Genomic DNA, 17,026 nt, shown 5'->3' on the forward strand with positions numbered 1-17,026 from the left:
CTGGTTCCTTTTGAGAATGAAGTGGTGTGCTGTTGAAAATTACGCCAGGACAGTGGGCCTGAAGCAGAGCATATGGTCACCTCGTTCTAAACAAAAATGCATGCCTGCGAGGGGAAGGGCGGGGCGGGGGGGGCAGTTGTTTATGAAGACTTTGGTGCAGAGTGGGTTGCTGGTGGATGAAGGGCCTTTGTTTCCAGCGATAACTTTGCATCATTTGGTGACTGCAAGAATGACCTGATACCTGTTTCTGTACCCTCCCACTCATTTTCTGTCCGTGGCTGAGCCTCCCAGGATGTGTGTCTGTGTCTTATTGTTTTCTTTCTTTTTCCTCCAGAGATCCTGCGGATAATTCAGCTGGACCTAGACCTGAAGTATAAGACCAACATCCGGGAATTGTTTGAGGAGTTTGACAGTTTCCTGCCGGACGCCATCATTGGCATAGCGAGAGAGATGCAGCCAGTGTACCGGTATGGGGCGGCCGTAGGGGGTGTGGCGTCCAGGACCCCCTCCGTCCCTCCTCTCTTTCCCCTGTCCTGCTTTATCGGTAGACACTCTTAAATCTCTTAATCGGCACTTAAATCTCTTAGACACACATTGGTGCTTATTGCATATAGTTAATAGTGTGGGCAGGTGGGTCTGCCCCAAAGCTGTAGATGCTGCCTCATTGTTTTGGGGGAGTTTGTAACATTTTTCTCATAGAAAGCTGAGCTGTTTTGGTTGGTTGGTTCTGGTTAAGATCAGGATTTTAAAATCTTGGGCTTTGCCTTACAGAGGAGGTATCAGGATATAGCTTGAATTGCCTTGTCTGACGATGAACTAGGCTTTCTTGGCCTCTGAGTCACCAGTGACCCCTCCTCTGTCTAAGCAGAACGGGTTTATCAGTGTCTCGTAAGGAGGGGAAGGCAGCACAGCTTTGGGGCACTGGTTGGGGTTACCTCATCGCCGTGAAGAACACATTCTGCGTGATGCCGTGCACTTCATTGTCAAGTGTGCGTCGTAGAGAAACCCCAGCATCTGAGAACCAGGACACATGTTCAAGAATGTTCCCTGCAGCATTGTATGCAGTAGCCAGAAACTGAGAATGACTTAAATGTCCATAGCTAGCAGAAGGGACAAATAAAACGTATTCATCCAACTGAGTACTATACAAAACCCAAAATGTGCAAGTGGTAGTAGCCACATGCACTGCTGGGCAAAGTTAACTGTAATCTGGAGGGATGCCCACCATGTGGCAAAAATTATAAGGAAAACCAAGGCAAAGATGATCCCCCAAGCCGGCCCGGTGTTCCCTCTGGAGGGCTGGGGGCCTGGCGGGGAGGACAACCTGGGTGCAGAGTGCCCCCGGAGTACCTCAGTGTGTTGTTAGCCCTCTGCACTCTCGTGTGTGTACTGTATGTCTTATGGTGGAAACAAAGGAAAGGAAGAGCAGAGGCACCTACAGTGTTTGTTAAAAACTAGAGCCATGGTTCTGGGTCCAGGGGCTTCCATGTTGCTGACTGATCCTCCTCCGGGTAGTGCCAGAGCTCACCCAGAACCGAGCTGCCTAGAGCTGGGATTTCACCATCTGCGGGGCTGGCGCGCTCTTCGTTGTCCCAGCAGACCCTCCCGCCGGCTCCCTGTGGACATCCTCAGAGCCAGGTCGTCTTTGGAAAGCTGCGGGGCACAGGCTGCTAGTGACCCAAGAGCCCGCGTTTCCCCTAAAAGAGCGGGGAAGAGTGACAGCTTGCTTGCTTGTGACTATTTGCAAGACGCAGATCACATAACAGGAAATTCCTGCGAGGCTTCTGAATGGGCTGATAACTCCTGGGCCTTGTGGGCTGTTTGCCCTGATGTCATCCTCTCCCAGCCTGTCTCCCAGTCACACGGCAGAGTCTCGCACTCTGCAGGGGGAACAGGAGCCGAGGGTTTGGGTCAACACTGGCCACTTCAACTCAGAGCAGCCTCCTCACCTCATTCCCTCACCTTTATACAAGGTGGATCTCGATTTAACACCTAGAGGCAATGGAAGGAGCACTGGACTGAGAGTCCAAAGCCCTACGTGCTAGTCCCTATGCTTGGGGCCTGGGTTCCTCCATCTGAGAATGGGGGCCGCTGTGCTGCAGGACCTCCCTCCCCCTCCCCCGGCACTGTGATCCCAGTTTCCTGCCGCTCACCGGCTCCTCATCGTCTTTCCTCTGTCCTGAGGCCGCTGGTCTGCAGCGGGGGCCCCTCACTGCTCCCTAAGGGCCAGGGTCCCCAGGATGCTCGCAGGCTCGTGATTAAATGCAGCCGGAGCAGTGGTGCCTTCAAGCCCTGCTCTGGAGTCTTCTTATGTAATAGAAATGGAAACGTGATCCCATTTAAATAGTATCCACCAGAATTTATGTTTTTGTACATCTAGGATTTTATTAACAGTGAAACGTAAATCAGTTTAATTATCTAGACTTCTCAAAAGAAATCTCTGAAAGATTTTAGATCCAAGGTGAAATTGAATTTTTCTCACCTTCAGAGTCTGTAATGATCATTATGTACAATGAGAAAAATGAGGCCTCTGTGGCTACCGGCCGAGTCCCAACCTGGCCTGTTTGTAGGGCTGGCACACTCACCATCAGAAACGAAAACCCCGTTATGTGCTCCCCCTTTCCGCTCCCAATCCCCCCCACCCCCCCCAGCTGAAATGTTTATAAAGCCTCTAATAATTAAGTCTGCAAATGACGGCCCTGCACTAATGTGTGCCCTACTGGCTCTGGGTAATTGCCTCTGAATATTTGCAGCCTCGTGCTGGGGCTGGGAATGGTTTGGTGCTGGCTGGGTCAGAGGGGGAATGGAGTGTGGGGTTTTTTGCTGTCTTCCGCTGGAAAACTGGAGACTCCAGTGGCTCAAAAGAAAAACTGTTGGTTGTCTGTGCCTTTGGAGCCTGCGCCTGGGTGTGTTTGTGGGGACGGGGTAGGAGAAGAAGGGGGGGAGTGGAAGGGTAGCGAGTAAGCAGCGTCCACACAAGGACGGCCAGAGCCAGGCCCTTCTCATGAGCAGGCAGCCCCAGCCCCACCGCCTTGAACCTGGCCATCACCACTGGTGGGGTATCCCCAGGCCAGCATCTGTCCACTCCTGTGCAGTCACTTCCTGCGCCCTCCGCCAGGAACAAGGAACCAGTGGGAGTTCCCACAACCGCATGGTCTCACTCCCTAAGTGGTGGAGTGTGAGGTGGGCAAGGTTTTTATCATAAGCAAAATCTGCTAGCATCTATGAAAAGGAAAATTTAGAAACAAAACAACAGCACAAAAGCAAAACCTGACTGATTAACTGAGCATATTTTGATCTGGAAATTCACTAAGCAGAAATAAATTTGAATCTCCTCAACTGTGTTATTTTTATAGTCCCTTGCCTGACAGTTACTGTACTTCAAAAGGGCACATATTAAGTCATTTTTATGGTTGTTTCCCCTCTATTGTGTGCCACGAAGAACATTAGGAGCTTGGAGAAGGGTGGAGGGAAAAGTATTTCTCACTATTCATTTGACAAATAGTCTTTTTTGGGTTTTTTGTTTGTTTTTTTTACAATTCTCCCCGCCATAATTCCACCCCCCACCCCAAATGAACACTAAACCCACTGTGCTTTCTGGGAAATGATGGATTGTAGGATGCTAGGGTAGTGATAGAGGTACCTTTTTCTATAGGCTCCCTGTTAAGATTCTGTTGAGTCAAATGTCCTGTGACCTTTCTCATCTGAAAATTGGGGAGCCATGGTCATTTTGGGTGGAACGGTCCTGTCTTGACCCTTTCTCTGCCTCTTTGTCAAGGAACTAGACCACTGGACAGGTAGGTCCTCATAGATGATGTGTTTAGTTGGGGTACGTGACCAAAAGGAGAGAAGGATCTAGTGCTTTCTCTGTAAGCAGAATGGTCTCTGTAAATAGAGTACTTTATTTTACACATATGTGTTAGTCCAGGATACCATTTTGAATTTGCTTCCTCATGAATGTATTGGAAAAGCAAAGAAAATGGTTGGGCCCTCTTTATGTACAGCCCTATAACATTATAGGTATGTATCAGCAGGCAGAGCAGCTTGATGCAGAAGAAATTGCATTTGAGTTGTACTCAGAAGCTATGGATTGTAGTCCTGCCTTTCATGAATTACCCGTATGATGTTTTGCAAGTCACTTGATTCTCTGACCTTCTGTTTTGTTTTGTCTTGTTTTTTAATCTGTAAGTGGGGATAAGTATATCTGAAGCACAGAATTACCGGAAAACTCAAATGAACAACGTGCATGAAAGCTTCCAGTGTGAAAGAGATGCTCAGTAAAGGGCACTTGCTCACTTTCCTCCCTAAATCCTCACAACTCTTTTTTGTGTTTTCTTTCAAGATGATTTGTTCTACTAGATACCTCTACTCTACCCCACCCCAACCATACAGGGTCACCAGTTAAAATACACAACACTCACTTAAGTTGGATTTCAGAAAAACAACAAATAATTGTTTTGTGTGTGTATGCTCCAAATATTGCATGGGACATACCTATACAAAACAATTATTTGCTGTTTATATGAAATTTAAGTTAACTGGGTGCCCTGTTTTTTGTTTGTTTGCTAAATCTGGTAGCTCTACCCCTACCCAAGAATTAAAACCTCTTTTTAACAGAAGGGGATGATCTGGCTTTTCTACAAAGTCCTCGGGGAGGCGGGAACAGAGCCTTATAAAGTGGGAACTTGTCAGGAAAACAGGGTGAGCGAGTGAGGGGATGGCAGGAGGCAGCTCTCAAAGTTTCTGTGAGGCACTAGGCCTGGGGTCACCACTCTGCAGGAATTAGAGTCCTGCTTGTGATTTGGGTCCTTTGGGGAGATCACTGGAGGTAGGAGGTCTGGCAGTGGCTTAGCTTTGGGCCACAGGGTTCCTGCTGAGCCTGGAATGAGTGTGTATGAGAGACAGAATGTGTGTGTGAGAGAGAATGTGTATGATAGAGAATGTGTATATGTGTGAGAAAGAGACCGACAAAATGTGTGTGTGTGTGTGTGTGTGTGTATGAGAGAGAGAGAATGCCTGTGTGAGAGAGAATGTGTATGATAATGTGTTTGTGAGAGAGACAGAGAGAATATGTGTGTGTGTGAGACAGAGAGTGTGTGTATGATAGAGAATGTGTGTGTGAGAGAATGAGTGTGTGTATGAGAGAGAGAGACAGAATGCATGTGTGAGAATGTGTGTGTGTGTGTGTGTGTGTGTGTGTGTGTGTGTGTGTGTGTGTGGAAGAGCTGGGATCACAGCCTTTGGTTATGGTCTTTCTGTCTTGGAGCTGGCCACCTGAGGAGCTCCTGAATGGGAGCTTTGTTGGTGGGGTCCACAGGCTTCCGGTTCATTCTCTGTTGGCTCCACAGGCCAGCTGTGTGCTGATTTGAGCCCAAACCCACCATGAGGTGGAAGCAGCAGGCTAATCCTGTCAGCTGCTGATAACACACCACAAGGCAGGAATTTGCTTTTGTGTTAAGTATTTTAATAGTGTCTACTCTTTCACCTTTCTAGGTCACGTGGTTTTTATTGATAGTATTTGTGCCAGCCTAGCCTCTTTCCAGATGCTTGGAATGGAAATGTCCAGCTTATCTGCAGGCTGCCTTCTCCCATTCCTAGGACTGGTGAAGGGCTCTCAGGGGAGCTGGGGAGGAAGTGAGGATTTAGCACAGAGGTAGGAGAGGAGGATGTGAAATGACCCCACCTGTGCCACTCATAGCTGTGTGACCTTGGGCAAGTCTCTTGACCTCTCTGAGCTTGAGTTCCTTTAGCTAAGAAATGGAGATTATAGCACTGCATAGTAGTGTATATGGTGGAGTTGATTGGAGGATTAAATCAGTGTATGTATAGTGCCTGGCAGAGGATAGCACTCCCTAGTGGGAGTTTTATCCAGTCCCAGCTCCGCCACTTAACTACTTCTGTGACCCAAGGAAAGTCCCTTAACTTCTGAGCTTCAGTTTCCTTATATGTAAAATTGGAACAACTGATTAACTTAGCATAATTAGTGCTAATATTTTGGCTTCTCAGCATCTGAACTCCCTGTCTGTGTTTGAGGAATTCCCTGCCACATAAGCCATCCTTCCTTTATGGAAGACAAAAAGGCTGATACTTTTATTTCCTGCACTTGCAGCTGGGGTGTTGGTGCTGTGTGCCCCTCCTGCCCTCCCTCCCCTGAGGAAATCAGTACCACGGATTTCATACCTGTGCAGGCAGGTTTTTATATTTTTACTGTATGCCCTAAGCAATATAGGCTATTTGCAAAACAGAAACAGACAGTGTTACAAGGAGAAATCAACTAGTCCATAATAAAGGAGGGAACTTTTAGTATGCCTCCGGGGGAAACCAAGAGCTCAGAGAGGGGGAGCTATGCACATAGATGACAGCGCGGTTGTAGCAGAGCAGGGAGGAAGGGGGACGGGCACCCCAGTCCCTGTTCCCACTGTGATCCTGGCAGCCTCCTCCCCCCACCCCCGCCCCCTCCCACCGGGGTAGTTCAGTGCCCTGCAGAGGGTGAGCTGCTGGCCACACCACCTGCTTCTGGACTCCAGCCTGTGGTTCTAGCCCTGATCATCAATGAGGTTTGTGTTCTGGTTCTGCTCCATGGAGATGTTCATCTCATTTTTTAACCCTCCTATCTCCTTTCCCCTGCTGCACTCCTTGAATTAAAAAAAAAAAAAAAGAATCATTATATAAAAGTAATGTATTTTCATTAAAAATCTAAGAAGTATATGAAGATTGTTTTTCCAGAAATTTTCTACAAATTTACCTGTGTGTGTGTGTATAAATGGACTCATACTTTATATACCCTTCTGCCTCTTTTTTTTGTTCACTTACCAGTATGTCTTTTTTTTTTAAGATTTTATTTGAGAGAGAGAGAATGAGTGAGAGAGAGTGCACATGAGAGGGGGGAGGGTCAGAGGGAGAAGCAGACTCCCCGCCGAGCAGGGAGCCCGATGTGGGACTTGATCCCGGGACTCCAGGATCATGACCTGAGCCGAAGGCAGTCGCTTAACCAACTGAGCCACCCAGGCATCCCGACTTACCAGTATGTCTTGGCTATCCTTATACCTAACTCAGTATTTCTGTATTAAACATTGCTAGTCTCCCAATAGAATTTTTATTATTATTTTTACTTAGGAAAACTTTTAACATATACAAAAGCAGACAGAATCATGTAGTCTGCTGGATGCTTCGATGTTACAGTGTTCATGGAGCTTCATTGATTAACAGCCCTCAGCTGGTCTGGTTTCATCTCTGTCCCCAACCTCTCATCTCCCCCATTCCCAACCATCTCTGTTATTTTGAAGCAAATCCCTCAGTATACCATTGCATCTGTAAGTGTCATTTTTAATCTATTATTATTATTATTTTTTAAAGCATCCTGTTTGCTGTTGCCAGGTCAGGAGCTGAGGAGGTTTGTGTGAACTCATAGCATCATTTTGTCTTCAAGTTCCCTGGTCTGAAATCAATTTGTATGAGGGAGGAAAATGGATAGACACGGCTCTAATATCTAGCCAACCAGCGTTTTCCATCTCTCTCCTGATTGTCTCATATCAGGATGTTATTCTAACAGTCACGTCTGGAAAGGTTTACGCTGATATAAATTCAGGTCCACTGTTCACTGGGCATGAAGCTCTGCTTTATAAGAAAGCCCTACCACCACCATCATTTCAGGTAGTAGCTTCTCTTTTTTCCCCTCTGACACCTGAAAATGAATTTCTTGGCTCTTGTTCTCATGGTTTTTTTTTTAATTAACCAAGATTGAACCTGTCAGTTTCTATTAGAGTTAAATCTGAGTAACAGAGAAAAAAGGCTGCCACCTTTTACTGTAGTGACTGAGAAAGAAGCTGAGTATTTCTTCACTCCCTGGGCTGCGGAAGGCCGGCCTGTTTTGCATAGCCCCAGTGATCCGAAGGCTGTGATGGAGGCCCTACAGAATTCCTAACACAAAGGGAGGGAGGGGCGCCTGGGTGGCTCAGTCCTTAAGCGTCTGCCTTCAGCTCAGGTCATGATCCCAGGGACCTGGGATAGAGTCCCACATCAGGCTCCCTGCTTGGCGGGAAGCCTGCTTCTCTCTCTCCCACTCCCCCTGCTTGTGTTCCCTCTCTCGCTGTGTCTTTCTCTGTCAGATAAATAAATAAAATCTTTAAAAAAAAAAGGGTTGGGGAGGGAAATACCTGCCAGGTGGTAGACCTAATAATACCTACTATGAGGCAGTTGGTTTTTAATCACACCATTGGGAAAATGTGTTTTAAAAGGGAAAAGATGTATACAGAAACCCTGCAGTGGAATTGTGGTCCGTAATGTAACATGATTATTAATAGAATTGTTGCCCATCCGCCGGCTGTGCCCCCTGGGTGCGCTGTGGACATCCAGCGCCCGCTGAGGGCCACGGGCCACGGAGAGGCTGCCGAAGACTGGCTGCTCCAGCTCAGATGGGGTCCTGGTTGAACACGGGCGGGGCTTCCCTGCTCTGCAGACACAGCTCAGGTCAGGTGTTTTGTCTTTGGGCAGGTTAGCAGTGCTGGGCCGCCCAGTGATGGGGCGATGAGACCCATCACGGGGTACCCAACGCAGATGTTTCGTGAAAAAACGAGTGAGGAAATGAATGAGCGGACAGGGCGGGACCAGGTTGCATGTTCTCTTCAGGGTGTGCAGACCGAGCACCAGGCACACAGTAGATGCCTGCTGAATACACGAAGGAGCTCCGGTTTAGTCAGATAGAGCCTGACTCCTCAGCAGTGTGTTGGCCGGCTGTTAGGTAAGGGTCCACAGTCCCACCACTGCTGTTCTTACACAAACTGCTTCCACATTTTTCTTTTTAAAGACAGTACACAGGAAACATCGTTATTCTCGATTTTCATTGGGCTCATCGGGTGCGTGAACTACAAGATTAGGTACTTGGAGGAATTATGAGGTAGAAGACCTGTCCCTGCTTTCAGAGCGATTACAGTCTGAAGGAGGTGGGGCACGTAAGATTCAGTGAAGGCCCCAATTGGCAAGTCAGTGCTGTTACTTAGAGGTTTTCCTCTGACGAGGCACAAAGATGCTTTCCTGTGGGAACCATGCATGTCACAGCATGGCGTACGTCCTTCTCAGCTTAATATTCTGCCTTCAGAATTCCAAGCTGTGTGTGTGACACTTCTGTCTGTCTTCTTCCCCTTTTTTTTTTTTTTTTTTTTTTTTTAAGATTTTATGTACTTGTTTGAGAGAGAGAGCATGAGAGGGGGTAGTTTCAGAGAGAGAAGCAGACTCCCTGCTGAGCAGGGAGCCTGCTGCTGGACTCGATCCCGGGACTGCAGGATCATGACCTGAGCTGAAGGCAGTTGCTTAACCAACTGAGCCACCCAGGTGCCCTCTGTCTTTTCTTCTGAAAGGCTTTTTGGAAGGGGTGGTGGGATTGCTGTGCAGGTACAGCCTCCAGGAGCCTCCTAGGATGGACCTAGCTCTGTGCACAACAAGAAAACTCACTCAGTAGGCTTTTGCTGAGGGTCTGGCTAAGCAATAGAGAGAAACTAGACCCTGCCCTTGAGAAGCTTGCAGACTAATTGATGGGACCACCTCCCCACATCATTCCACTGGGAGGTGGGCCCGGGCAGGTGCTCCTAACTGAGGCCCGGTGAAGGATAATGGGAGGACTGTCCTTGTTTGCATTACGAGAACTTGTTTCTTCTGCCAAATAAATCTCTCATTGAGAGATCCTCATTTGCAGTCAGGCAGCAAAAAAGGACTCATCTTTAAGCATCTTCCTGGGGCGGGAAGCAAAAGAACATAGTTGAATCACAGTGGCATGTGTAAAGAGGGACTTTCTGTGACAGGCAGTGTATGGAAAGGACAGTTGGGCAAGGCTGGCTCCCTGGCTACTGCAGGCGCACAGCTCAGCCGCCTTTCTGACCTAAGTGGAATGGATATTCAGCCTCCAGGCCCTCTGCCTCCAGGTTAGCTGCAGAATTAGCCACTGCAGAAATAGCAAGCTTTCAAACTGGACTTGGGTTTGAAATATACACCTTACCTCCTCCTCCTGCATTGAGTGACTTCTTTAAATGAGCCGTTTACTGTTGATCATAGAGAACCCCTAGGATCTGCTTACAGGTGGCAGAACTGACCCGCAGGAGCTGCCCATAGGAACACTTTGCTCCAGGGACCCAGCCTTCCCAAGTGTCTCTGTCCTCGAGAATTTTCTATCATTACGTGTAAAAGAGGAACCTTTTTAGGAACCAGAATTGCTTTCTGTAGAATAATTTGCGTGAACATTTGGTATGTCCTTGCTGCTGTCGATGAGCACTCATTATGAGGCTGCCAGTCCTGATGGGCTTCCAGAAATGTGAAGTCCCAGAGATACTCCCGGGGCCTCATTACTGTCAGTCTGTGTGGTGTGAGGTACCAGTGCATTTGACTGCTTCTCTGGCTCCACTTGGTTGCCTGTAAGGAAACACTGCCACCCTTAATAAAATGAAGCCTACTACCTGCACAGGGTAGAAGCAAGGGAAACCCTTTCCCTGACTCTAGGACCATTTTATCTTGTTTGACCCAAGACTCATGAATTTGGAACTGTAAAGAAGGCAATAGAATTCTAGCATTCTACCTGGCTTGGCAGCAAACGAGATTTTCATGTTCTTCGTGTAACTGTAGTTCATTGGTATTCAGCTTTCAGGGAGTCTGGGACATAGTGTCTAAGGAGGGCTAGGACGTAACGATGAATCATTTTTTAGAAGGAAGAACGAGAGCAGAAGAGAAGCATCTCCATTTTTTCTGCCTGTTCCTTCCTGCCAGGATGCCATCAGGGTTTCGGTAGACTCTGGTCTGATCTCGGTCATTCAGGCCCCCACTCTCCTCACCTCACATTCTTTCAGCTGCTGTCCAAGGTCAAAGGCATCCTACAGATGAGCAAGCACTATACTTTTGTATAAACAGGAGAGACTGTCTTTGAGGCCTCTGAGCCCCTGGGAGACCGAGATGGCCAGCCAGAACCTGGGGAGGGATTTGTGGACCAAATGCAATATCTGGGTTGCCTGTGATCAGCTGCACATCCAGGTGCCCGCCAGTCACCTGCACAGACCAGACCAGAGGAGCCCCGCTCTCCGGTCTTCATGTCGTACCATATTCAAGACCATATGGAGGTGAGTGGTGGTTTTATATGAAATTGTAAAATGAGAGGGTATTGGGTAGGGTCTCAAAAGGGGATCATCCAGTGAGCGTAGCATATTGTAACAGACACAAGAAAGGCCATCTGTGATTCAGAAACTCAGGGTACAGGCTATCACAGTTTAATTTCAGGTAAAAGCCTCCAGGAAGTAATACAAGTTTTTGAAGATTTAGAAATGGATTGTGAAAGACAAGGAAGGAGAGAATTGATTGAAACCCCATCTGTGTCCTGGATCTTGACTGGTGTTTCTGGTGTTCTCATTTGTTTTGCATGAATATGGGCCCAGTGCTGCCAAGTCTTCTGATTTTTTTTTTTTCCCCGAGAGAAGTCAGAAATCTGTGTTAATGTGAAAGATTCCGGTCTTTAAGTATTGACAATTAAGCAAACAGTCTGCTAGCCAAGCAAAACAGTGGTGCACCAGATCCAGCCCAAGAACTGCCAGGTTGAGACTTCAGGTTTAAACGTTCACTGAGGCAAAAATTGATGAAACACTTCTACCAGTTTGGCCTGGACCTTCTGAAGACTTTGGTTGTCTGGTCCTTGGATTCTGATGGCCACAGTTTGGGGGTTTAAACTTTGTTTTTCTCAAATATTTTCCCCTATCACTTGAAGTAGTTGATTTTGACTGGTAATTTAAAATTCCGTCAAATGGGGGCACCTGGGTGGCTCAGTCGGTTGAGCGTCTGCCTTCAGCTCAGATCATGATCTCAGGGTCCTGGGACTGAGTCCCACGTCGGGCTACCCGCTCAGCGGCTAGTCTGCTTCTCCTTCTGCCCCTTCCCACCGTTCATGCTCTCTCATGCTCGCTCTCTCTCTCAAATAAAATCTTTAGAAAAAAATTCCCTCAAATGTTTTTCTAACTAGCCTCAGATTTACCTAATAGTAAAGTGTCAAGGCCAAGCATAATTCTTGTCCAGAAATACAATTTTGGAAGAAAATAAAAAGATTCCCAGACTTACCATTTATCAGAATTGGCAACTACTTTAACTGTACTGTGTATTAAAACATCTTTAAACTACTCTCATGTCTGAAGATGCTTTTGGGAGATTGGAGGGAGGGAGGAAGGGAGGGAGAGAAACCAAAGGGAGGAGGGAAGGGGACAGGACAGGCCAGGGAGCCACGTGGCTGCCACGTGCTCGCTGCCTCATCTCACCTACTGTCTGTTCAGTGCTGCCTCGTGAACAAGCTAGGCTAGCGCCAGACCCACGGAGACCCCAGCCCCAAACCTTGCTGCCCGCTTTGGTGCGGTAGTATGACATCATTAATGACATGCAGAGTGGCTTCTTTGATGGCCCATCTGGAGAGTCTTCTCCCTGCTCTTCGAGCCACAAATACTTGTATTTCTCCTGGAGAGTTAATTGGTGTCTCCTTCTGTACAACTAGTTAGATGTCCTTTTCTTCAGTTGCCTAGTAGAAAACTTAGAGCCAAACTTGTGGCATGCCTGTACCAAGCTCATGGCTCGTTAGAGGATGCATTTTGGCATCTTTGCTAGCTAAGAGAAATTCCTTCTGGAACAAAACTGGGGATAACATTGAAAGGAAAGGAGAGAAGGAGGGTAGGAAGGGAGATGCGTGCAGTCTTCGTTAGGCCCTGCCGCTTAAGATCCCACTTTCTAGATCTGCCTGACACTAGTAAAGATAAACATCATGAGAAACAGCCCTGGGAGGAAGGACAGCATGGGTGGTGTGAACGTTTAATTTCACCGTGAAATTATTGTTAAACTATAACACTTCAAGTGTGGAAAAGGGGACGCTATTGATAATTACACTAGGACAAGTTGAACCAGCCCTGTCCTGGACTGCCCGAGGACGTGTCCTCACCCTGCACTCGAGCTGGTAGAGCAGGGAAGGACGTGGTGCAGGGCAGAGCAGCCGTGAAGGCCCAGGCACCTGGGGTCAGAGATGCTGCTGACGTGGGCAATGTATTTGGACCTGTCACCTGCTAGAACCAAGAAGAGGGTGTTGAATCATGCTTGGGCTGGCATTTGGCCTTTGCCTGGATGTTCAAGGTGAAGAGTAAAAGCACCCTGTGTCTATAAATGCATCTTACCATGCCTGCCCCCCACATCTCCTGGTAGTCCCTGTGAGCCCACGAGCTGCAATTTGGCCCTGTGTTGAATGGGCAGATTAGGCTTTCCCTGAGGGGTGGAGCTAACACCGCGTAGAGACTGATTTGCTACTTTTGAGAGCTTTTCCCTGGGATTTGGCCATAATTTTGTGCAGAAGGAGTCAAGGGAAAGAGCCGGAGGTGAGGCAACAGCCTCTCAAAAAGTGTAAATGCTTTGTTTTCACCATTGATTTTTGGCTAGTCTCAAAAATTCCCTAGAGCTGCCCTTTGTGCGTATTAGCTGCGCGTCAGAGCCTCACTAGGGCTGCGCCCCGTCAGCCCGTGACGGGAAAGGCCAGAGGGCCTAAACATACCTTTTGCAGGGAGGGCTCTCCTCCCCACATGGTGTAGGGCTCAGCAAATGTCACCTGTGCCTCCCGGATGGGCTTGTCCATACGTCTGGAGCAGAATCTCCAGAAGCTGCCAGGGGCCCCGTCCGGGAGAGATCAGCAGGGGCTGTAGGCGAAGGCGGCACAGCCCACCTCTGGGAGGGGAATGGAAACTCAGGCCCCACCGCAGATTTGCCCCTGTGGCCCGGCCTTGGAATTAGCAAGATGAGGAAGACCGTAGGCCATCCACGTGAGCTGGGCCTCAGTTCAGGGTGCTTTTGGGGGAGGTGGCCCTTTTCCCCTCATCGTAGCGCATCCGGGCTTATCCAGGCTAACTTGGTGACTTAACAGCTCAGCCGTGAAGAATTCCACAGGTACTTATTGAGGGTCTGCTCTAGGCCCATCTCAGTGGACAAGTCCCAGGCCCTGCTGTCAAGAGTACACGGCCTGGAGAGCCGGCCGCACCTGCAGCTGAGGGTCGGAGCACCCTATAAAAGCCCCTATAAAGGTGTGGCCGCACTTGCTTAACTCAGAGCTACCTCCAGACCTTGCTCCCTCCTTGCGGCTCATTCTGACCCTGGGGGCCCTGTTTCCCTCTCTGTGCGCCACACCATTTCTGCCTCTCAGAAGCTCTTCAGCCAGACTGTCCACTTGGCTTTCAGTTTCGTTTCATGATGGGCAGTCTCTTGGATGACTCTCAGTGATGTGTTCTGCAGCCAACGGACAGCCTACCCCATCCCTGTCGCCAAATTAACTGCTGTGACTTCACAAACTCTCAAACTTTTTTGAGCACCTACCCGATGCTAGTAGGCTAGTAGGTGCCTTGCTTACACGTGTGGCCTTTGGATATGCTCTCCCTCCATCCTGCCCTTCTGTTTGCCTTCTTTGTCCTTCAGGTCACCATTTTTTGAAAGCCCCCTGAGGGCCTCCTTGGTCCTAGCCGGACCCCCGGCTCCTCAGCACTGACTGCTCTGAGATCATTCAGCAGGTCATGACTTAGAGGACAGGTGCTTCCTAGGTACGCGTGTCTCCCTCCGCAGGGTCCTGCGCTCTTTGGGGACAGGGCTTTTGTCTAATAAAACATTGTCTTTTCCCTCCCAGCCCCACAAGTCCAGCCTGGGGGACTTGAACTGGAGCCCTTCCTCCAGCCACCATCCAGCTCTGGTTCTCTAAGAACATCGTGGGATTTTAAGTCTTGGTTGTTTTTAAATAATGGCATGAAGGGTCAGGAGGAAGTAGGGGGAACTGACCTGTAGCCATAGGGATAAAGCCAAATCATTTACTTTTCTGGAAATATACATGCTCTTATTGCACTCTGGTGATAGACTAGAATGTTGGGAAATTGTCCGAGCTTGAAGTCAGAGGTGGGGGGACTCCTGGTTCCACTGCTTCCTAGCCTTACTACTTTGCATAACATTTAAAGCTTCAGTTTGCTCATCTGTGGCATGGGGGTGCCTCCAGCATATTGGTTATAAAGTGATTTCTGCCTCCCCCTTCATGGCCTATTTGAGATATGTAATTCACATGTCACACTGCAGGCAGAAAAGATGCATTTGAAAAACCTTGCCTGGTGATTCTGAAGCTGGAGTTTGTGCCTCCTCTCTTTGCCTCTTTGAGAACCACTGGCCTAAATCCTTGTGGGTGCTCAGTAAATAGGAATGAAATCCTGTCCTAGACACATTGCACAACGCCAGACACAGAGGGGCTCCATGAGCGTTGTCTGCCCTCTCCCTTTTCTTCCTGTCCTGCACAACCCAGACCTTCCCTGGGTGCTGGTCAGTAGTGGAAAATGTTCCTAGAACACAGAGAGGTTGCTAGAGAGAGAGAAAGAGTGTGTGTGTGTGTGTGTGTGTGTGTGTGTGTGTGTGTGTTCGGGGGGCCAGCTTCAGAAGCCGGAAGGAATGGTCCTGACTTGGAAAGGGAGTGTTCTGTGCAGGAAGAGGGCCACATCCTGCCTTTAAGAAGCTGCCACTGGCCCTTTCCTCTTCATGGTTTACGGACCAGTGTGTGCCCTTGGCCATGATGAAAAACATGACTTTGCTTTTCTGTTCCATGGTGCAGAAGACCCATGTGGAAAGCCCAGTGGCAGCGGGGCGGAAAACGGCCCGATTGGAGCCAGCTGTGAGGATAGCCACCTGTGCTCTGTAGATTGCAAACTGCAAACTGTGTATGCCGATCCGGGGTCAAGGATTTTTGAAGCACCAGTCCTAAAGCATTTCAGGCTTCTCCTTGTAATGTGCCTGTCCCTGCATGTCACTCCACTTCATGCCTTGGAAATGTCACACCCCACTTTCTCTCTCTCTCTCCACTTCCTCTCATCACTTCAGGGCCCCTTCTGCACCCTGGCTTCTCCAGGCCGGCCGGTGAGAGTGCTTTCTCTGCAGCACCCGGGCCCTGCGCCATGCGATCGTTGTGTGTGATGACCAGGGGCTGCCCGCAGCTGAGCCTCAGCTTATGGACAGCCTCACGTGACTTGACCAAGTTGAAATCTAACCACCTCCTTCTAGACACTTGCTCCCTAGGGTCCTTTCTCATTTGGAGAAATGATCTTCTGGATCCAGACTCTTGTGATTAAAATCTTACCATCCCATGCCACTTCCATTCCAAAGGCAAAGAATAAGGTATTTGCTTTCTTGGGCCTCCATTTGGTCCTTTCTTGGCTGCACGTGCAGTCTCCACACCCGTTGACGGACGTACTAATGGCTGAATGGCTGATACCGGAGGAGCTCAGGCATGCCCTGCAGGCTGTGGGCCATGAGCTTTCCCACTGCAGCGCCTTCGCTCCTGCCAGTGGTTAGAACAGTGCTGCATTCCCCTAGGCTTGAACCGTGCTCAACTGTTACCAGTTGGTTTTACATTTCCTCCTCGTTCGAACTCAGCAACAGAGGAAGGCAGGTAGTGTTATTCCCATTTTGCAGAAGAGACTGCACTTGGGTAGGTTAGATTTGCGCAGGGTCACTTGGTCATTTCTAGGACTTGGGTCCCCGGCCCTAGTGCCCTGCTTGTCCTCTAAGCACCTGAGATCCTTGGGGGATGGTTCCTGGCTTCTGCCTTTATAGTTCCCGAGCTATGCAACAGCCAGGATGGAGAGGTTCTGCAGCCTTATACCCAGCCACCTCACAGCCTGGGTCACCGAGTCCCCACTGCTTTTTGGGGGATTCATTGAATAGACTTCCATGTTGAAGACAATCCCAGTCTTTCCATGAAAACATTTAAGATCACTCAAGTTCGTGCCTCGGTGTTTGAACCCCTTACAGACTGCCTCCCACCTTCTAGTCCACAGTCACATTTGGCAACAGCTGGATTTCTGCTCCAGCATGTGCAGGGCCCTCCAGCAGAACGGTTTGATCACTTTTTCCTCGCAGCACAATGACCTCCCTGGTGATGCTATGATGAGTGTGTCATGAACAAGTCTGTTCTCACAGTTTCTTGGGGGTTTTGATCTTTGGGGAACCTCGGTTGTGT

At 48.7% G+C, this 17,026-nt stretch overlaps 1 protein-coding gene across 3 annotated transcripts in view; it reads left to right on the forward strand.

The window, feature by feature from the left end:
- XXYLT1 (xyloside xylosyltransferase 1) overlaps nt 1-17,026 on the forward strand; it is a 164,996-nt gene that overhangs the window by 95,579 nt on the left and 52,391 nt on the right. For all 3 annotated transcript variants that reach the window (XM_025876407.2, XM_025876418.2, XM_073895357.1), the window contains exon 3: nt 335-467. In XM_025876407.2, the coding sequence (XP_025732192.1) occupies nt 335-467 (133 nt within the window). The remainder of the gene's footprint in view (nt 1-334; nt 468-17,026) is intronic.

The sequence above is a fragment of the Callorhinus ursinus genome, unplaced genomic scaffold, assembly GCF_003265705.2.
Source record: "Callorhinus ursinus isolate GAN/ISIS: 27379988/994484 unplaced genomic scaffold, GSC_fseal_2.0 scaffold1, whole genome shotgun sequence".
In the NCBI taxonomy this organism is placed as follows: Eukaryota; Metazoa; Chordata; class Mammalia; order Carnivora; family Otariidae; genus Callorhinus; species Callorhinus ursinus.